At 50.1% G+C, this 22539-nt stretch overlaps 1 protein-coding gene across 1 annotated transcript in view; it reads left to right on the top strand.

The window, feature by feature from the left end:
• The window catches only part of ERICH1 (glutamate rich 1), a 115004-nt gene extending 93815 nt beyond the window's left edge, over positions 1–21189 (top strand). Inside the window, exons 5-7 of the mRNA XM_025885893.2 lie at positions 12703–13188; positions 15392–15586; positions 18761–21189. Of these exons, the coding sequence (XP_025741678.1) occupies positions 12703–13188; positions 15392–15586; positions 18761–18834 (755 nt within the window). The 3' untranslated portion in view covers positions 18835–21189. The remainder of the gene's footprint in view (positions 1–12702; positions 13189–15391; positions 15587–18760) is intronic.
• The last annotated feature ends 1350 nt before the right edge of the window (positions 21190–22539 follow it).

The following is a 22539-nucleotide window of genomic DNA, read 5'->3' as shown; positions in this document are numbered from 1 at the left end:
TTTCAAATCTTGGTAAGAGAGCAAATCCCCACCTAGCCCTGACCTTGGCTCTGTTCCTCGGGACTCTCTGGACCAGCCCTTCCTTCCCAGCTGCCCCCAGTGGTATTTGGAGCTAGACGGGCCTCAAGACGGTTGGGTGGATGGGAGCACCACACCCCAGCTGAGGGGCAAGCACAGATGGCCATCCCTGCTCCTCACCCCTCCCCAGAGCCCCTCAGGTACCCCAGGACCAGGACCCTGTGAAGGGGGGTCGACTGCAGGAGACTCGGGCTTGGTGAGTGTGGCCCTTGCAGGGGCGGGGCTTGCGCCGGACGAATCCACCATCTCCACCCGTTCTCTTATCATTGTCATGTTTTCAGAAGAGCTCCATCATCTTGAGAACTCCCCAGGTTTACTAATCTGCTAACTGGTCAATTATTAATTCTTATGTAACTGCATACATCTCTCTATGACCTTCCCCAATACTGATTGCTGTGTATTTCATGATGGTGCCCACTTTTTTTAGTTTTGTTTTTTGTTTTGAGAGGGAGAGGGTGAGAAAGACTCTCAAGCAGCCTCCCCACTTAGCATGGAGCCTGACATAGGGCTTAATCTCACGACCCTGAGATCATGATCTGAGCCAAAATCAAGAGACAGATGCTCAAACGACTGAGCCCCCAGGTGCCCCTTTTAGTTATTATAACATTTTATGAAATTTCTGTAGACCCCAAAGTTTGATGAGGGCTAAAAATCTGGAATTAGGTCGTGTCGCTACTTATAATTACAGTGACAAGAGAAACAACCTCCGTGAAGTCACTTCCCCTTGATGCGCATCCCGCCAGGCTGGCTCCACTTGTCTAGAGTCATGAACAGCTGGGCAGAGCCTTGACCGCAGGCCTGTCTTTCTTCCTCCAGTGGCTGGTGTGGGTGTGTTTCTCCTTCCTGCGTGGACGTGCCTGCCTCGTCCAGCCCTCCCCTCCTCGTCCCTCTGGCTTGGTGCCACAGAGAGGGGGCGTGCACCTGGCCAGCGCTCAGTCCTGGCAGCCTTGTCCCAGGAGGGCTCCCAGGGCAGCAGGCCCAGGAGTCTGAGTACTGGCCATCTCCGCCACTCGGGGACTGCCAGGGCATCTGCGCCCATTCAGAGAGCCGTTACGCATAAGCCGCGCCCAGTTCCTTACCCTCAGACAGGTGGCGGGGTCCCTCTACCACGCCAGGCTGTCTGCAGCATCCCCCTGCTGCCCGTGGGGCCACTCTTGCTGTCCCTCTTCCCTGGGCTGAGCCCCCCTGCCGTCCTAGCCCTCGGATTGTTTCCACAACATAAAGTATATTTAACACCTGAATAATTTATTGTTAGCACATACCCACAACTACTTACATCTCTTCACAACAGAATGTATCTGTGTATCGATGGAGCCAACTTGCTTTAGGTTATGATAACATTTGTATTATATCTTCATTATTATAGTTTTAGTGACTACAACAGTTACACTCTGTTCAGCGACAACAAACTGCCATTTAGGTTTTCCGGTCTTGTTTCAGCGACTGAAAATGCTCCCTGGGGTTATCAGGTGTCTTCTGGCATGTTCCCTGCGGCTTGTTGCTTTTTTTATTATTATTATTATGTTCAGTTAGCCAGCATATAGTACATCATTAGATTCTGACGTAGTGTTCAATGATTCATTAGTTGCGTATAACACCCAGTGCTCATCACCCACGTGCCCTCCTTACTGCCCATCACCCAGTTACCCCATCCCCCCACCCCCCTCCCCTCTGAAACCCTCAGTTTGGTTCCCAGAGTCCAGGGTCTCTCATGGTCCGTCTCCCTCTCTGATTTCCTCCCATTCAGTTTTCCCTCCCTTCCCCTGTGGTCCTCCATGCTGTTCCTTCTGTTGCGCATATGAGTGAAACCATATGATGATTGTCTTTCTCTGCTTGACTTACTTCACTTAGCATAATACCCTCCAGGTCCATCTATGTCGATGCAAATGCTGGGTATTCATCCTTTCTGATGGCTGAGTAATATTCCATTGAATTATGGACCGCATCTTCTTTATCCATTCATCTGTTGAAGGGCATCTCAGCTCCTTCCACAGTTTGGCTGTTGCAGACATTGGTGCTATGAACATTGGGGTGCATATGGCTCTTCTTTTCACTGCATCTGTGTCTTGTGCTATTGCTTGGTTTTAAGGTAGCTCTATTTTTAACGTCTTGAGGAACCTCCATACCGTTTTCCAGAGTGGCTGCACCAGCTTGCATTCCCACCAACAGGGTAGGAGGGTTCCCCTTTCTCCACATCCCCGCCAACATCTGTCGTTTCCTGACTTGTTAATTTTAGCCATTCTGACTGGTGTGAGGTGGTATCTTAATGTGATTTTGATTTGGATTTCCCTGATGCAGGGTGATGTTGAACATTTTTTCATGTGTCTGTTTCATGTGTATGTCTTCTTTGGAGAAATGTCTGTTCATGTCTTCTGCCCATTTTTTTACTGGATTATTTGTTTTTTGGGTGTTGAGTTTGAGAAGTTCTTTATAGATCTTGGATACCAGCCCTTTATCTGTAGGGTCATTTGCAAATATCTTCTCCCATTCCGTGGGTCGCCTCTTTGTTTTGTTGACTCTTTCCTTTGCTGTGCAGAAGCTTTTTATCTTGATGAAGTCCCAAAAGTTCATTTTTGCCCTTGCTTCCCTTGCCTTTGGAGACGTGTCTTGAAAGAAGTTGCTGCAGCTGAGGTCAAAGAGGTTACTACCTGTGTTCTCCTCCAGGATTTTGATGGATTCCTGTCTCACATTGAGGTCTTTCATCCATTTTGAGTCTATTTTTGTGTCTGGTGTCAGAGAATGGTCCAGTTTAATTCTGCATGTGGCTGTCCAATTTTCCCAACACCATTTGTTGAAGAGACTGTCTTTTTTCCATTGGACATTCTTTCCTGCTTTGTTGAAGATTAGTTGACCATAGAGTTGAGGGTCCATTTCTGGGCTCTCGATTCTGTTCCATTGATCTATGTGTCTGTTTTTGTGCCACTAACCATACTGTCTTGATGATGACAGCTCTGTAATAGAGCTTGAAGTCCGGAATTGTGATGCCACCAGCTTTGGTTTTCTTTTTCAACATTCCCCTGGCTATCCGGGGTCTTTTCTGGTTCCATACAAATTTTAGGATTGTTTGTTCCAGCACTTTGAAAAATGTTGATGGTATTTTGATAAGGATTGCATTGAAAGTGTAGATTTTCAGGGTATGCTCAGGGTAGCATAGACATTTTCACAATGTTTATTCTTCCAGTCCATGAGCATGGAACGTTTTTCCATCTCTTTGTGTTTTCCTCCATTTCCTTTATCAGTGTCCTGTGGTTTCTAGAATACAGATCCTTCACCTCTTTGGTTAGGCTCCTTGCTTTGACTGTCTTCCTGGCTGGGCTGGTTCCCAGTGAGCTTGCAAGAATGTTGGTTTGAGCATTCCCCTGCAAGAGCTCTTCCTTCTTCAGCCTTCCCCTGGGAAGTCTGACTCCATGCTTGGTTCACGGCCATCTCCAAAGCCCACACACATTTCCCATCATATTACAGGGGCTCCTCACTCTTGCGGTTCCTGTCACATCTGCCCAGTAACTTTGCCCTTTGCACTCCCAGGTGGGGTGCAGTGCAGGTTTGAAACCCAGGAGCAGGACCCTGGTCTGCCCGGCTTTCAGCTGGGAGTGCGGCAGGCGAGCCGGGGCCACCTCCCCGGTGGATCCAGCTCAGGACACTGAGCAGGGTCGCTTCCCTGATGAGCCCCGCCCCATGCACCAGCATCTGTGCCTGTCGGCCTCTGTGTGGCCCGTTCTCAGCAGTCCTCACCACCCACACGTCTTCCATGGCGCTCCTGAGGTCCCAGACGCTTGGCTCACTGTCCCGCTCACAGACGTCCCTCCTGAGGGCCCCACACCCCTGCCATCCGCAGCTGAGAGGGCTTCACACAGGCCCTGCTTCCGACCCGGTGCTGAAGGCTTGCTGAGTGTCCCCTCAGCTTCCTCACTATGACCTGTGACAGCCTGCGGTGTCCTCTAAGACATGCCCCACGAGACCTCTCCACCCCAGCCTGGGCGTCGTTCCTCGCGTCTGTGCTCTGCCTGCCAGTGTCTGCACACCGTCGTCTCTGCGTGTGTCATCTTTCTCTCCCCTCTGGGCTCACTTGCCTGTCTAGTGGGGGGAACAGCTTGGACTTCTGTGCCCAGAAAGAAGCCCAGCCATACAGTCAGTGAATCTTGGACAAAGGGGGCAAGAAGATGCAATGGGAAAAAACAGTCTCTTCAGCAAATAGTATTGGGATAACTGGACAGCTACATGCAAAATGATGAAACTGGGCCACTTTCTTACCCACCCACAAAAACAAACTCAAAATGGATGAAAGACCTAAATGGGAGACCTCAAACCATAAAAATGCTAGGAGAAAACATGGGGGGGAAGCTCTTTGACATAGTTCTTATGAGTGACTTTTTAGATTTGACACCAAAAGCAGAGTCAATAAGAGCAAAAAATAAAATGACCTATTGGGACTGTATCAAACTAAAATGTTTTGCACAGTGAAGGAAACAATAAAACAAAAAGGCAGCCTACTGAATGGAAAAAACATTTGCAAAGTATATATCCAATAAGGGGTTAATGTCCCAAATATAAAAAGAATTCTTACAACAGTAGCCAAAAAACAGTCTGATTGAAAAATGGGCAGAAGACATGAACAGACATTTTTCCAAAGAAGACATCCAAATGGCCAACAGACGCATGAAAAAGTGCTCAACATCATTTGGCATCAGGGAAATCCAAATCAAAACCTCAATGAGATACCACCTCACACCCGTCAGAATGGCTAAAATTAACAAGTCAGGAAACGACAGATGTTGGCGGGGATGCGGAGAAAGGAGAACCGTCCTACCCTGTTGGTGGGAATGCAAGCTGGTGGAGCTGCTTTGGAAAACAGTGTGGAGGTTCCTTAAACATTCAAAAAGAGCTACCCTGTGACCCAGCTCTTCCACTTCCAGGCACATAACTACAGGGAATGGAAACAGGATCTCAAGGACATGCCTGCCTCCCATGTTCATTGTGTGCTATTGACAGTAGCTGAAACATGGAACAACCCTACATGTCCATCAAAGGGTGAATGGACAAAGACCGTATTGTGTACATACAACAGAATGTGGTTGAGCCATGAGGAAGAGAGAAGTTCTGCATTTGCCACGACGTTGATGGACTTCGAGGGTATTATGCTACATGAAATAAGTCTGAGGGGGAATGTTGAATCCCGCATTGTGTCATATATGTGGAATCTAAACACAGAAGGCAAAGCCCTAGAAACAGAGCATAGGAAAGTGGTTGCTAGTGGTTGGGAGAAATAGGGAGGGGTTGGTAGAGGGTCCAGATTTTCAGCTATACGATGAGTCATGGGTGGGTTGCCCGCTGTGTAGAGCTGGGGAGGGATGCCATGGAGGGAAGGGCTCATGCAGAAGCTGCAGTAATCATACTGAGAAGCACCCCCATCCAGAAGGATTCCCATGAAATGCCAAAGTGGCAGCCCCCACAGTATGTGCCGAAGTGTTGCCAAGGAGGACCCCAACCTCCCTGAGCTGCAGGCTTCGGGGCCGCACGTCCTCGATGGCACCTGAGCAGACTCTCTGCCGAGCAGGCTCACGCTAGTTCTCAATGCACCAGGTCACAGGGCTGGGTCCAAAAGGAGCATCTGTGCAGGGCTCACAGGTTCACAGCACGGCAGGTGCACAGTCTCCCCTGACTGTTATCCCCGTGCCTGCCTGTGCACCGAGCTTTCATGACGGGACTCCATCAGCGTCACCGGACAAAAAGGTACATCACCTGGCGGCGGATGGTGGGAGGTGCCAGGTGAAGTGGAAGAGAAGTGTGCAGGGAGTCAGAGACCCGAGTGCTTACTCCATCTCATCCACGTGATCTGCCACACTCCTGACCTGTTTGGGCTGCATTTTTCTCTCTGTATAATGAGGGGTTTGAATAGATGGTTTTCTGAATTCTCTCCCAGTTTTAAGGGTGAATGCATTTAGATTTCCTTGAACTAATTGTCCTATAAAGTGACAGTGGGTAGAGAAGATTAATGAAAATAATTCTGATGCAGCGTCTCTGACCCGTCCTCTGTCCCACAGCGAGTCAGTGACGTGCACCACAGGCTCACGGGCCAGTGAGGGGGTGGGGCACGCAAACACGACGCCGATGGTGGGGGGCAGGCTGTTCAGCAGACCGGGTGTTCCAAGAGCATGGAGGCCAGGATGGGACAGGGGCCGAGCCCAGCGGGGCTGCCCTTCACTCGGCCCACGGTCACTGCAGACAGGTGCACATCCGAGGCTGCCTTCTCCATCTCGTCCTCACAGCCTAGCCCGACCGAGCACCAAAGATGGCCGGTGATACCAAGAGCATCTTGTGGTGCTTTCTGATGGCATCAGGGAGGTGACAGGTGCACAGACCATGTTCTCCCAGGTGTGGCTGGCGGGCCCCTCCAGAAGGGCACTCTGTGGCTCCACATAACCCATTTTCCCATCATCACATGGACAGAGATTTGGTTACCAGTGACCCATGGTTTCACATGGGATTTCACAAATTCTTCTCCAGGGCAGTTTGCACCTTCTTGTAAATTAGCCGAGAAATAGGGAATGAGAAATAGCGTGAACATGGGACAGGGGTGTGTGGTTCTTGCTACCATTGGCTGTAGACACAGTATAAAAATGGTAATGTGGAATTAAGGATTTTGCTAAGTCTCTGCCATACCCTGAAATAATGAGGTAGTGCCAGAACCCTGTGAATTCTGCACAGAAGTCTCACTGCATTCCCAAACTCAGACCCATTCTGAATCTCCGTGTCATCAGAGCCTCTCAAGAACACGAGTTTACCCAAAACCAGTCATTGTGAAGTAGGAAGTGTCCGCGAATGAGCCAGATGTTGGCAAGGATGTGGAGAAAGGGGAACCCTCTACACTGTTGGTGCAGTGGTGGGTCTCTGCTTCTGGCTGGCAGACCTCATGAAGGAGGCCTCACGCCCGGTGTCCTCCAGGCCATTCTCGTCACTGGTGGCATCTCTGAGAGCTTCCCAAAGCCACCAGGGTCCCAGCCATCCGGGACCCTACATGAACTCACTGGTAATGCAAGGAACTCCCGTTAGGAAACAGTCAAGGAACCCGGATCTCCTCTAGATTCACCCCAATCAGTCTGATAGGGAGAGAAAAGCTCCACATAAGAGGGTGCCTTTTTGGTTGTGTGAATACCACAGAGTAACTCTGAGGATCCCGAGATCTTAGTGGACCGCATGTCGCTATACTTCCAGCCCCAAAAGACAGTTGATGCCTATTTGTGGAGAAGAGAAATAAGCATCATTTGCTGTGAACTTCAGAGCATAAGGAGCTCTGCACAGTGTCATTTTCTGTAGCTGGCTGGATCTGAAATGCGAGCTTTTTATTGAGAACGTAGTATGTCAAACATTGGAGAAACAAGTGGCTGAAACGTAGCCCTTAGAGCTCGCAGATTAAAGCCGGTAACAGGTCTTCTCCTCCCGTGCTGCGCATTTCTAGCGGAAGGAGAGCCCTGGGGCCAAAGGAAGCTGGCAGGTCTGAGCTGGGCTTGGCAGTAAGTGAAGGCAGCTCGTAAACAAGAGGAACAATTTAGTTTTAGGCACAGAGAATGAAGAATCATGAGAAGGTCTGGTGTGTTCATGTGAAAAGTGTTGTAAAGGGTCAGATTTATCACTTCACCATATTTTTATAAATTATTCTACATTACTAGGAGTTCTGCACGTAACCCAGCCAAACAGCTACGTTCTGTTCTGCTTATAAAAGTTACATTCGTTTGCGTGCAGGCATTGCCCAAGGGACATACATGGTCTATAGGTTGTTCTGAAATGTTAACACTTAAAATAAATGGATCTTTATATTGACTGCGTTGCCTACATATCAGATCTAATTACTAACACATGTTACTGTTTTTCGAAAGAAATGTTGAACCATGTCTGGGTCTGTATTGACTGAAATTTTCAAGCTAAGTTGCATCAGGATGTTATCCTTAGGACACAAATAGGGGAAATAGTCTCTAAGCCCCGTGGCGATGCGGGATGTCACGGGACCGCAGAAGGGCGGGGTGGCTGCTCGCAATCCTGGGAGCAGACTTGGCACGCTCGGTGTCTGGTTACCGGTCGGCCCATTTGGAAGCTGCTGTGGAGCCCATCCTAACTGCAGAGAATGGGTTCACACAAGGAAAATCAGAGCTCGGGTGCCCCAAACAACTATGCAGATGTGTGTTCAGAGGCCGCCGGGGCTGCAGGTCTGGTGGACATGGAGGGACCGTGCACCGTGTGTGAGGCCGCCTCCACCACACAGGTCGGGGCCACGTCAGGAGAGGGTTGGCGTGTCCACCCTGGCCATCCACACCCTCCCTGTTCCTTGCTTCACGTCTTTCCTGGAGGTGAGAGGCGAGAGGCGGGTCCCGGCGTCCCCAGATCTCCAGCTCAGGGGGTCTGGGACACGGACGCACCTGCCCAGCACACAGCCTGCCCGCTCGGCCTGCGACTTCCCCCCTCGTCCCTGGTCTGTGTCTTGTTCTTGGAGGACGTGTTTACTCCATGCAAACCTTCTGTAGCTCAGTATTTATTGAATAACTTCTGTGTCTCTTCCTTACTTACACTATTTTAATTACTTTCCTGATTGCCCATTCTTTAACTTTTTTTATTTATTGCCCATAATTTAACTTTAATGAGTTGTGTCATGGTTTTAACATTATATCTAAGGGACTTGGGATTTTATTGCCATATATTAAGCCATTTATTTTATTAATTCAAAACTTTCACCATTTTATTGGTCGTTTTATTGAAAGTTATCACAGAGAATTATTCTAAATATGAATTGTGTCGAGAAGTCCATATCCGAGTGTTTTTGTGGGCGAGGCACCACCTAATTATCCTTCCACCAAGTGCCTGTTTCTCAGTTTTCAAGACTAAAGTTTCATTTTCCAAAGACAGAGAACTCAAGCCTATTCAGAACTAACTAGAGAACTGGGAGATGATTTCAGTACCAAAACCTGTTTCAGAAGAGAAGGCAGGAAGTAATGAGGCTGAAGATTATTAGGTTGTGTATGTGGACCACGTATTTGTTATGTTCCTGTGAAGTAGATATTTAGTGTGGCAGCAGATCAGAACATCTTATCAGAACAAAGTGATCTGATTGCTGTCAGGCAGACAGACTTGCAGTCATGAGGAATTTATTATCTAGATTGTAGTGTTTTGTTTTTGTTTTTGAGAGGAAGAGTCAGAGAGAGAGAGAGAAAGGGAGAGGGAGCGGAGAGGCTCTCAAGCAGACTCCCCGCTCAGCACGGAGCCCGACATGGAGCTCGATCCCACGAGATCATGACCTGAGCTGAAACCAAGAGTCTGACACTAACTGACTGAGCCACCCAGGCGCCCCCAGATTGTAGGGTTTGAAGCCTGGCGCCCTTTCTATGACATGAAGGTCCCGTGCATCTTTGGATGTTATTTGGGATTAAAATGATAGCTTGGAACTGAAGCGAAGCCCAGGCAGACCTCTTCCCTGTGGCCAGCTGTCGCGGCTGCTTCCCCTTCTTGCTCTCTTTGGAAATTTCTGCTCTAGTATCCAGAACCAATTAAAAAAAAAAAGAGTGAGCAAATCCATTTTTTAAAGTTACAGGGAACTCCTAAAGTCCCTCTGCGCAATATGCAGGCTGGGCTGCGGACGTGCCCCTGTCCCCTCAGTCTCTGGGTGGGGAGGGCAGTCCCGAGAGCCAGGCAACCACATCCTGACAAAACCTGCACCCCACTTTCACTTTGCCGAATGTGTGCAGTTGGCACTGGTCACTGGCCAATACTGTCCTGAATTTGAGGCAAACAACAGACTATGGAAGTAATACGAGGGGCGCCTGGGCTGCTCAGTCGGTGAAGCGTCAGCCTTTGGCTCGGGTCATGATCTCAGGGTCCTGGGATTGAGTCCCGCATCGGGCTCCCTGCTCAGTGGGGAATCTGCTTCTCCCTCTCCCTCTGTCGCTCTCCCTCAAATAAAAAATCTTTAAAAACAAAAGAAAGTAATTTGAAGCACCTCATCTCTTCATATTTTAACAGGCCTGCCACGTGTATGGTTTAGATCAACACTAACTATAAGCTTACTACTTTGTATTTAGCATCTAGAGGACCCTGAGAGCCGAAGGGTAATTATCACATGCATTTGTAGTCTTAGCTTTGCATCTAGAATAAAACTCACATTTCCTTTAAAATACTTAGCTTTTTTTTTAATTCAACATGGTACAGCCATGATAATTGGAACAAGACTATGGCTATTTTTGGTATCTATTTCTACTATAGCAGTTCATCAGAATGTAGGTGCCAAATAGTAGCTGAGAGAACTTTGACAAATTGTGATTATTTTTAAAATTAGCGTGTCTGAAAGGTATGTTTTGGGGGTGGCAGCTTTTCAAAATTAGTGTGCTTCTCAGATTATAAATAGACCACTGGCTCCCTAATATAAATGTTCCCATAGCTCTCATTGTGCATGAGGGTTTGAAGAAGGCAAGATTGCAGGTGTGTAGTGGGCCAGTGAAGGGCGGAACGTTCTGGAGTCAATGGAGGAGTGCATGTTTGGACAAAGTCCCTTTGAGGAGCGGCAACCCAGCTTCTCTTGTGAGATGCAAGGTCAGGGTAGCAGAAGTCACAGAAAATTAGCATTTAAGGTACTTTTCATTGTAGAAGCGCCTTGTTTTCAAAGGGCAGGGAGCTTACAGAATGAAGACAGAGACAGCTGCAGATCTGAGCCCTTTCGGCTGGTCCTTCCCGCCGCCTCCCGGGTCTGAGCCCCGCGTGCGCACTGCGGCCCCAGACTGAGCCGCAGCGACCCCGCATGGGCCAGGCTGTCAGGGAGGGGCTGCTCTTCCCGGCGTGTAGGCTGGAACCTGTAGGCCACCCTGGGGGGCGGTGGGCAGGGCTCGCGCACAGCTCGCACAAATGTGGCCTGCGCCCCTGTGGGGCTGGTGCTAGACCCACGGGATCGCACTCGGGCTGGTGGCCCCGCACTGGACCGGGATCGTGCCTGTGCAGAAGGTGCAGCGAACCAGGCGGCAGGCCCGCAGATCCTTGGCTGCACGCCGCCTTCCCGGCACGCTGACGGCGCAGCCCCTGATAACTCCGTTCTCAATAGGGCTCGGCATTCACCCGCCTCGGCGTCCAGTGTGGACTGCAGACGGCGCCACGCACTGGCGGTGGCCCTCCAGGTGCGAGCCCTTCCTGTTGGCGGGGCTTGAGGACAGCCGTGGAGGCAGCACCACGTCTGTGCCCGGGAGGCGGAGCAGTGGCGTTTGCACGGAGCCCAGGTGCTGGGGCTGGAGGAGCGCGGGTGCAGATGGGGGGCCGCGCCGCACGCAGGCTGTGGCAGCAAGTGGGGTCCGTGCGCCCCAGAACAAGCGGGCCGAGCGTGCGCGGTGCTCCCTGCGTGAGGGCGGCTGCGCGCGGTGTTTCACGGGCCCGGGCAGACCCGGCCCGCCTGAAGTTACGGTGGACTTGTCGGTCAGGCCGCGGTAAACCGGGAACTTGCCATCGGCACACAGGTTTCCTTTCTCTCCACCTGCCTTCCACCTCCGCGTGTCCGTGTGTCCGTCCCTCCAGCCCACCCAGCAGGTGCTCACAGGCTCGCAGTGGAGACAGCCCGCCCTTGTGGGGTTGCTGCCCAGGGACCGTGTGAGGGTCCTGAGACAGAGACGCCGAGACGGACAGAGACAGCGACAGAGACGGAGAGAGACAGAGAGAGGGACATAGAGATGCAGAGACAGAGATGGAGAGAGACAGAGACAGAGACGGGGAGAGACAGAGACAGGGACATAGAGACACAGACGGAGAGAAGGAGAGAGACAGAGGTGGAAAGAAATAGAGACAGAGAGATGGAGAGAGACAGAGACAGAGTGAGACACACAGAGAGAGGGACAGAGAGACATAGAGACAAAGACACAGAGACAGACATAGAGAGGCTGAGAGAGACAAAGACACAGAGAGACTGAGAGAGACACAGACTGAGACAGAGACACAGAGACAGACTGAGAGACAGACGGGGACACAGACACAGAAATAGAGACAGAGGCAGCCCCTTAACTGATGCAGCAACAGCCTCAGAGCCTTCACTGTTGTCCCGTGTTCAACGCTGGGGCTTCAGGGTGAGCACCACAGCCCCTGACGCCGCGTCCACAGCCAACCCATTGCTGCTGACCGCGAGCCCAAGCTCCATCTTCATTTCAAAATGTGACCTCATGCTGGTTCACACGGGCAAGGCGCCACGAGTTATGACTTATTCTCACATCCGAGTAACTCTTAGAAGGCACCAAAGTAAAATTTTAAAAAGGAATTAATGTGTTTTCCCCAAAGCTGCAGGCCTGAAATTTTACTTCCAATAAAATTGCAACAGCTCTTACATCCTGAAATCTCACCATTTGTCACGATTGTAGCAACAGTGAATGTGCGTGTATCCGTCTCCGGGCAGGCCTCTCTGCAAGAGCGCGTCCGCCGCTCATTTAGGTAAGGGCAAGTCCCAGGTTCCTCGATCACATAGTTACTTGAGATAAAGTTGAGAATCACTGAAGTAAATATTTTACATTCCTTTTCTACTGAATCTGCAAGATTCCAGTGGAAAACTTAACCTAATATGTTTGTTATGGTTCCACTGTACAGAAAATGGTTGTATTTGAATTTTTGTTTTTGTAGATGAGGATCTTCATGATCAACCAAAGAGAAGAAGAGCAAGAAAGCATAAATCCAAGAAAAGTTTTAAAAATCCCAATAACGATCATGCAGAACAAGCAGAATTAAAGAAACAGCAGAGTCTTTCACAAGAAAAACTGCAGCTACGGCCCACAGATGGCTCCACAATCAGTAAAAATAAAAAGAGGAAACTGAAGAAGAAGCAGCAGATGAAGAGGAAGAAAGCTGCCGGCTTACTGACCACAGCCTCTGGCCGCAACTTCATGTACCAGCCCGAGGAGGGCGACAGCGAGCAAGAAGCCCTGAGAGAGAGTGATGGGGAGGACACCGCGGACCACGGGGGGGACGCCGCGGACCATGTGGAGGACGCCGCGGACCAGGGGGAGGACGGTGCAGACGCCAATGAGGAAGACATTAAAAGTACCAGTGAAAAGGCAGATGATATCCTAAGCTTTCTGAAGTCAACACAAGAAATTTATTTTTATGATGGTATGTTTTTTACCATTCTTTTGAATAATGGCATCCACTTATTTGGAAAAGTAAGCAAAAATAAAATATTTAAATGTTTAAAATATAAAACACTAAAATATTCAGTAGTCAAAATAAGTCATTAGTTTTGAGGCAAAGATGAGAATATTTAAACTCTGTCCAGCAGGATGCAGAGTGGCTTCTGCTCGAGGATGTGGCTCCTCACGCGGCTGGTCTTTGCATCCTTACTCCTTGAACCCGATTTCAGAGGCTGTTGGTATTCTCAGCTCCATTTCCACGGGGAAGGTCAGTCCAGACTGCAGGTCTGATGAACTCAGGCTCGTTCTCATGAGCTAATTGGGAAGTAAAAGTGTAAGCACAGCCATCCCCTCTAAGACATACTGTATTTTACTTCCCACACATAACTTGCGGATTTAAGATTTTCAGTGAGCATCTTTGAGCAACTCTCTATATTGACACAGGAGATGAAAAAGGGAAGCATATTTATTCTAACGGATGGTAATTGCTTACGTTTGTGTTGAGGTTTACTGACGGCTGACCTCAGGATCAGGAAGGAGCAGGTGCTGGGTTGAGCCACCATGTTCACACCAAGGACAAAGGCGCTCAGGATGAGCCACTGCCCATTCTGACAACATTCCTTGTGGATTCTGGGGCTGGGGTGGGTTTAGTGTATCCCAACATGAGCAAGAATTTGACCTTATGAATAAGACTGAGAAATATTGGCTCTGTGATAATTTGGGCGGTAAGGAAGTGATTTACACAAGGGTGTGAAAATGCCATTGTTAATAGATCAGTTTAACCCTTTCCCCTTTAGCACATCTATCAGCGCTTTGTCTTAACAGAGTGAAAACAAACTTAATAGCCAAATGAGGCTCGTAGGAACACATAGCTAATACGCGGCAGAGCAGAAGGAGCCTCGGAAAGACCTCAGTACAGGATCCATCGCATGTGAGTCTAGGAGGTTCTGCAGAAAAGCGCCCAAGAGGGCAGACCCCAGGGGGGGTGACAGCACATGAGGGCTGAGCCATAACTCCACGGCCTCCTTTCCCCGGGGACGTCTGCCAGCCATGCATGTGGGCGCTGGAGTGGGGTGCAGGGGAGGGCCGGCCGAGCCCTGGGAAGCTCACCCACCAGTGCAGCTTCGGCCGCAGTACAGGCCTGTGGGTCTCTCAGAACCTTTGCCAGATGCCAACCTGTGGGGTGCAAGGTAGGGAGAAGCAAGGAGCTTCAACAACATGGTGGACCTCTCAGCAGTTTTGGGGTGCTGACAAGGTTGACATCCCAGAGGGCCACACACTTGGAGCAGGGGTGGGTGGAGGAGGCTGAGCCCACCCTGTGTCAGCTCAGTCCCTGCAGGGGCGGGTTGGCCCAGACCACCGCCAGTTTCCATACTCATACACTCCAACTTAGCAGGCAAAACCACGAGAAGAACGTACAATGAAGACACTGATGTTATCAGAAGGTGTTGAAAGAGGTATGATTAAGGTGCTCAAAAAAATAGGGTGAAAAATTAGAGAATTTCACCAGATAGCCTCAATCTATTAAGACAGTCAAATGGAAATTTTGAGAAATATAATAACTGAAATTAAGAACTCAATGCTGAGTCTAAGCCGCAGGTCAGGTTCAGCATGAGAGAGATCAGTGGCCGGGAAACAGGCAGGATAGAACCTGCAGACGGGGGCTCGCGGGCGCCGGGGGGACGGGAACGGGTCTGACATGCGTGCACGTGGGGTCCAGGATGGGGCGCTGGGGCCTGTGTGCGGAGGTAATAGTTGCGAGTTCTTCAAAGTCGGGAAAGGCCATCAAGTCATACACTCAAAATGCTGTATGAACTCCAAGCGGGATTAATGCAGAGAACAACAGCACAGCCAAAGCACTTGCCGTTGAGTAGGAACGGGGCCGGGGCACCTGAGGCCGGTCTGCAGAGCTGGGCCATGTCCGTGGCCCTGCCACAACCTGTGACTCCTAGCGGCATTTCTGGAAGGCGTTGCAGGAGATGGAGGCCCAGACAGAGGCAGGCGTCCAGCGGCTTCAGCGAGTCCTAGTTCGTTGCTGACGGTTCACATTCTGCTCCAGGGGCCTCTCCTACACCTCTATCCCAAACAGCTCATTCTGAGTAGAGACGCGTTAGATTGGAAGCTTACCTTAAGCTGACAGAAAGAAACATAAACATGTGTTTCTCTGGGACCCTGGCTTTGCTTAGGTGCCTCCAAGGATGCAGACTCTGCTGTGTCTGTGGAAGCCAGTCAGGAGCTGTTCCAGCACCTCGAGGCTCACAGCATGTCCCCCTCCGATGTGCGCCTTGTGCATCACATGAAAACGCTGTTACTTGTGCGAGACACCGAGAGCCTGCAGCACGCCCTGGAGAGGCTCCCAGCATGTTGCACCATGCCGCCCGGTACGTACTGGGCCACTGGGGTTTGCCTCCGAGGTCAGGGGGCAGCACATCAGGGACGCGCGTGTGCTTGTGGACACGGGAATGTGCTTGCTGTAAGCAGGACTCACATGACGGGCGTGGAAGGACCTGTGCCGCCCAATCTTCCAGACGCTGAGCTGTCTGGGCCAGATGTCATCAGTTTAAATGTTACCCCTTCTGCTCTTCCTTCTCTGCTCTACTGGTAGGAGGTTGACTTTTTCTGCCTGCTAAATATCTTGGGGAGACGTGAATTACAAGATGACTTTTCTCTTGTGTACCAACCTTTCTTGGGTGCCGATTCCACACAAACTGTCAGGTGCTGGGGCCAACCATGCTCCAGTCCTCCCAGCACCGGGGTGCTGACTTCATGTCAGTAGCTTGAAATGGGCTTTGGGGGGAATATCAGGCCACGGGAGTGTGCAGACACCAAGTATCAGAAAATCAGGGCTTTTCCTAGAGAACCACTGCAGAGCCCCATGCCTGACCCACACCAGGCCCGTGGCACCTTTTCCAGCTGAATGAATGGAGGGGTTCTGCAGACTTCTCCGAGGGAATGTCAAGGTGACCGTAATAACTGCGTCCACCCAGAAACCGCATGGTGCAGCTGAAAAGTCAAGACTAACATGGTATCAAATCAGGTGAAAGGACAGTAAGGCCATCCCAATGTGGTGCTGGGGTGATGAGCAGGGGAGTGACAGGGACCGTCAACACTTCATTCTCCAGTTGGGGAGGTCAGTCACCGAGCTGAAGTCCCAGAGGTCCCAGAGGTCCTGAATTAGCGTGTTTGTTGAGCTTCACTGGGCGTCTGCCTGAGCCGCCTTCTGTCCTCAGCTGCTGGATTCTCGGAGAACAGGGCAGACAAAGCCCTGCCCTTGGGTGCTCGTGTGCCGGTGGGGTGACTGGAGATCTAGCTGACCCCCGCCATGTGCACGCTGGACAGGAGCCTTGTGTCCCAGTGGGGAGATGGGTGACAGGATTGAGAGCTGGCTCCCGCTGTGTGCACGCTAGATCGGAGTCTGCGGAGAAGGAAAACCCACAGGGAGGGGGTATTCTTGCAGCCAGGAGCAAATGCACTGGGATGGAGTGTGGTGGGTGTCACATGGTGGGAGCGGATCGTGGGCACGCACAGGTGGATGGAGGGCGACCTGGCGGTGGTGTCGGCCCAAGTGTGGAGTCGTGCCATGGCTATGGGCTTCTGCTCCCAGACACAAGCAAGACCCCCGGCTGTCAAGTTCAGACCAGAGTGAAGGGTCAGGAGCAGAAGGCCGGGGCCTTTGCTTATGGTGAGAGAGGTGGTCCGGAGGCTGTGCAGGTGGAAGCCACAGGAAGGCCAGCTGAGCAGGCATGGGGCCTGAGCCTCTGGAAGAGCCCAGCAGCCGGTTCTGAGCTGTGATGCTCGGAGGGGCAGGCCAGGGAGAGGGACCCCAGTCCCCCAGGGTGGGACTGAGGATGGGGAAGGTCACCAGGGGCCACCTTCGCAGAGCAGAGAGGGTGGAGGATAGCAGAGACCCGTCCAGGGGCCACTGCAGGAGGAGGCGTGGGGGAGCCTGGAGGCGAGCATGCAGGAAGGCACAGCGCAGGAGAAGCTGAGGCACCCCGAGCCCTTCTCAGGAGGAGCTCAGCTCAGCGGGCTCGGGCGGCCAGGACTTCCTGAGAAGCTTGCTGGTGGTCGTGCTAGATGGAGCAGACTTAAATTTCCATAAAGTTTCAGCTCAAATTGCAGAAAGCCAGTTTTATTAAATTAAACAAATATAAAGTTTTTATAAGGTAAAAATAAGTCATTTAAAATTTTCAAGATTTGTGCTGTGTTCCTCACACTGAGGTCTTTCTTCTGCGTTGCTCTAAAATGTGTCGGCAGAGCCCTCAGCAGCAGTTGGGGATTTAGCAGGAATGTTTCTCTCAGCTTCTTACGTTCAGGTCACTGGGCAAGTTTTGTCTACAAGCACACTTACTTTCAGCACTTGGTAGAACTAAAACTTACATATGAAGCACTTTTCTTAAAAATGGGTTCCCTTTTAGTGCATGTAGGATATGCATTCAGAGTTGTTCTATTTAAAGCTGTTTTGTAGACAAAAAGCATGTTACCAGCAGTGAAGCCCTGTCCTCAGACGGTGTGTCTGACGCACGCTTGTCCTGGGTGCGGCGCAGGCGCGGGCGTCGCGGCCAGGACCACAGCACTTGGGAACCGCAGAGGGCCCCTCCCCGCCGCTCAGTCATTACCATTCCTGACGCTCGGCCCTTTCCTGGCCGCACCTTAGTGGGTCTCTTCACGGGTGCGTGTTTACGGAGCTAGGACCAAGCTGGTGCCCAGGAAAGGGGCTCACCTCGCTGACCGCTTACGGTTCCCGAACACAGGTGCTGACGGTACCGGCAGTTACGCTGCTGTCTACTGCATGTTGTCACGCGACCCTCTTTGACGCCTGCTGAGGGAGCGCGGGGCCAGGCCGCCGGCCGGGGCAGCAGGGCGCATCCGGACCAGCCTTAGCCCTGGGCCTCTGTTCCGAGCGGGCAGTGGGGTGGGCCTCCCAGCGGAGCCGGCTGCATCTGACCCGGCTGCAGAGCGTGCTGGCCCAGCCGGCAGCTCCCGAGGGCAGCCGGGTCTCCGACTCGGCCCCGAGGCCGCTGTGACGGGTGTCCGAGCGGTTAGGAGGCCCAGCGACTGGGGAGAGGCATCTGCACTGGAAGCTGCACAGGCCCCGGAGGCGGACGAGGGGTGGGTGGAGCCAAGGCCGGCTGCAGGCACCACGGTGCACTAGGGCTTCTCCTACATGTGCCTGCCCGGGGCCCCGGCGCCCCCGCGGAGGGAGGGGTTCCGCCGCGGACCCCGAGCGCTCTGTCCCCAGCGCGCACACCTGTGCCTGCACTGGGTTTCAGTGTGCCCTTCCCCTGAGCGCCGGTGGTCGCGCGATTCCATCACGGGTATTCTGAAGCTCTGACAGAGCCTGCAGACCGCGGGCTCTCACCCGAGGGAAGTACCGACACCCAGAATTTACCCATGTGCTGCAGGCTGTAACTGCCGCGGGCCGCGACCACTCTCGCTCCTGCACCAGAGATGTGAGCCAACGGCTAATGGCTGTAAAAACATCTATAGTTTTTGTCTGCGGGCTTTCCTGTTCAATTTTATTTTTTGTTTTATGTTGTGTGTTTGTTTTCCAGACCACGCCAGAGTGCTCTCAGCTTTCTTTAACTACTGGATCACACACATCCTTCCGGAGAAACACAGTGAATAAATAGGCGCATCTGAGAAGAGCCAACATTTAGCAAGAAAATATAAAAAGGCAAACATGCGATCGGCAGAGACGTGATTTGTACAAAGAAGATAGAATTGCCTAAAGTTTCTTTGTAACCTGAATCCCAGGAACTTTGAAAATATCTCTGCCGTGTTATTTATTTGTGTGTTGTACACAATGAGCAACATGCAGTCTGCAACTTTGAGAAACTGGGATAAAATGGAACATTTTCAATTATCGGAAATTGCTTATGTCTCAGATTACTACACCGTGATCCTGTTTTTCTGATTCTTGTAAAAATTGAAAATGGACATTCTGTTAAATTTAATAAACTGTATAGTTTGAAGTTGTTATATATTTTTGTAAAGTAATATAACCTTGTATTTGAAAGTCTCTGTTTTAAGAACACTTTATGGACATTAAATGTTCTGGTTTAGGTCATTTGATTCTAGTTGAATTTATTATTTTCTTCCTTGTTTCCTCTTCTCTGCTTTGAGAATATCAAGAACATCATTTTCCTGGTTTGATATTCTCTTTCTTCATGGTGATAGTCACCTGTTCTCAGGATTACTGGGTTTTAGAAACACCTGTCAGCTGACTCACACTTTAGGAGGTCATTGACTCTGTCCATGAAAATATATTTTTTTATTGTGGTAAAATATGCATAACATAAAATTCATCATTTTAGCCATTTTTAAGTGTACGATTCAGTGGCATTAAGTTATTCGCAGCGTCGGGCACCCATACCACTCTTCAGGCTAAACAGCATTCCGCTATATGGATAAGCCACGTTTTGTTTGCCCGCCATCTGTTGATGAACATCTGGGCTATTGTGAATAGTGCTGCCCTGGACACCGTGCACGGAATCCTGCGTGGACACCTGTGTTCCTGCCTCTTGGGGGGTAGGATTGCCAGGTCCGACAGTAACTCTGAGTGTGACTTCTCGAGGAAATGCTGGTCTGCTGTCCATGGGGGCCGCACCACCCTGCATCCCACCAGCCCTGCACAGAGGAGCCACGGCCCCCACATCCACCCTGAAGCTGTTATCTTCTGTGGTAGGCATCCTGATGGCGGCAAATGTCTCGTGTGCTTTCAGTTTACATTTCCCTGGTGTTGAATGCTTTTGAGCATCTTTTCACCTGCTCGTGGGCCATTCTCTTTTTCAGGGAAATGCCTGTTGAAGTCATTGTCCATTAGGGAATTGGATTATCTGGTTTTGTCATTGGATTATAAGAGTTCTTTATATATTCTGGATATTAATCCCTTATCAGAGAAGTGATTTTACAGTGTTTTCTCCCATTTTGTGGCCTGCCTGCCTTGTCTCTATCTCACTACTGTTCTTTGATGCACAAATGGTTTACATTTTGATGGAGTCCAACTTATTTATGTTTTCCTTTGTTGCTGATGCATTTGGTGTCATATCCAGGAAATAATTGCCAAACCAGTATCATAAGATTTTTCCCTAATGTTTTCTCCCGAGAATTTCATAGTTCTTTATAACTCTTACATTTAGGTCTTTGATCCACTTTGAGTTAATTTTTATATACGGTATAAGGTAAGATTCTAATTTCATTGTCTGTGTGTGGATATTCAGTTATCCCAGGATCGTATGTTGAAAAGACTGTCCTTTCCCCATTGACTGATCTTGGCACCCTTGTTGAGAATCATCTGACCGCATATGTGAGGATTTATTTCGGGGCTCTCTGTTCTATTCCATTCGTCTGTATGTCTGTCCTTATGCCAGGCCCACACTATTTTCATTACTGTAGCTTCATAGAAGGTATGAGATCAGGAAGTGTAAATCCTCCAGCTTTGTTCTTTTTCAAGATTGTTTTGGCTATTTGGGGCCCCTTGAGATTCCATGTGAATTTTAGGCTAGAGTTTTCTATCTCTGGAAAAAACACCTTTGATAATCATAGGGATTGCATTGAACCTGGAGATCACTTTGGGTGGTGTGGTCATCTCAACACTATTATTAAGTCTTCCACTCCATGAACATGGGATGTCTTTCCATGTATTTATGACTCTTCCTAAATTCCCTTTACCAGTGTTTTGTAGAATTCAGTGTACTAGCCTTTCTCTCCATCATTAAGCTTAGTCCTAAGTATTTTATTCTTTCTGATGTGATTGTAAATGAAATTGTTTTCTTAATTGCCTTTTCAGATTGTTCATCATTAGTATAGAAATGCAACTGATTGGGGTGCCTGGGTGGCTCAGTTGGTGAAGCATCTGCCTTTGGCTCAGGTCATAATCCTGTGATCTAGCATCCAGCCCCGCATCGGGCTCCCTGCTCAGCGGGGAGTCTGCTTCTCCCTCTGCCTCTGCTGCTCCCCCTGCTCTCTCTCTCTTTCTCTCTGTCAGATAAATAAATCTTTAAAAAAGAAAAAAGAAATGCAACTGATTTTTGTATATTGGTTTTGTATCATGCAGTGTTGCTGAATAACAGTGGTGTATGTGTGTATTCTTTATCCCTCCATGTCCTTAAGAGATGCCTGTTCCACTAAGTAGAACCTTCTGGAGGCAGATTGAGACAGCCAGGATTTGCTACCCGTTCTGGAGAGCCATCAGTTTGCAGCTAGGTGCTGTGAAGCACCCCAAGCTTCATAAAAGTAAGTGGAGCCACTGGCCAGACCTGGACACTACCATAGACCCGCCACACCCCAGGGCTGTGACCAAGAGCATGAATGCTCTTGGCCGGAGTGGGCGCATGTCCTAAAGGAGCCATTTTGGGGAGGCCACACCTTGAGGTGGGAGAGGTGGGGCAGCATCACTATTCACTCTCCTGACATCATCTGGCTCCTCCCCTTCCCCCCCCCCAGGGAGAAATGTCACTGCACGAGGGTCCTACCCATCCACTGCCTCCCTCTTTCCCCTAATATAAGTCAGCATTGAATGTGGGTGAGGTGTGAGTCCCGGGAGTCATGTCCCTGCCCGCAGGGACGAGGGACCGCTCAGCAGCGGGATGTCAGCTATTGCTTGCCTTCAGGGACTGCCTGGCTGGCCTCAGGAAACCTGACTTTTCACAGACCCAGATCGTGACCCTCCCCGCAGTGCCTGTGAACTAATAAGCTGTGTCTGCCAATACAAAAATACTGACAAACTCATTAATTTTCCTGTTAATTCTCAGCGTCCAATTTGTGTCTCTTAATTATGATCAATTTACATTTTTTCTGTGCACAGCAAGTTAACACACTGTTGACAGAGAGGAAAACCCTGCAGTTGGCAGACAGACGGCCCTTCATTTGGTCTCTTTCCTCTCAGCACAGAATCCGGCCAACTCCCCTCCTCCACCCTCCCCATCTAGTGGGGTTTTGCCTTCTCTGTCTGTTTCCCCAGCCACACCCCAAAATACACAGGAACAGGATGTAATCCCACAGGCCAATGGGTTTTGTGTATCATTCTAATTCAGAGAAGAAAAAAATGCCTCTTCTAGAGAACAAAAGCAAATAAATCCTGTCTCTAATGTGTCGGCATAAATATGGTAATCTGTTTATCACCATGGCGTTGAAGTTGGGTAATAATTAGATCAATTTATCGTTTCTAAAAGTGCAGAATATTCATGAGGTGCATGTGACTTGTTCTCTGTGAACCAGTCACAACAAAGAGAGGGAAGCTCTTGGGCAATGAGTGGGTACGCATTAGCTGATATTGAGACCGCGGTGTTCCAGAGGAGAGCCTCTCCACACCATCCCACAGCCCTGAGAC

The sequence above is a fragment of the Callorhinus ursinus genome, unplaced genomic scaffold, assembly GCF_003265705.2.
Source record: "Callorhinus ursinus isolate GAN/ISIS: 27379988/994484 unplaced genomic scaffold, GSC_fseal_2.0 scaffold17, whole genome shotgun sequence".
NCBI lineage: Eukaryota > Metazoa > Chordata > Mammalia > Carnivora > Otariidae > Callorhinus > Callorhinus ursinus.
This window is presented reverse-complemented; position numbering and strand designations above follow the sequence as displayed.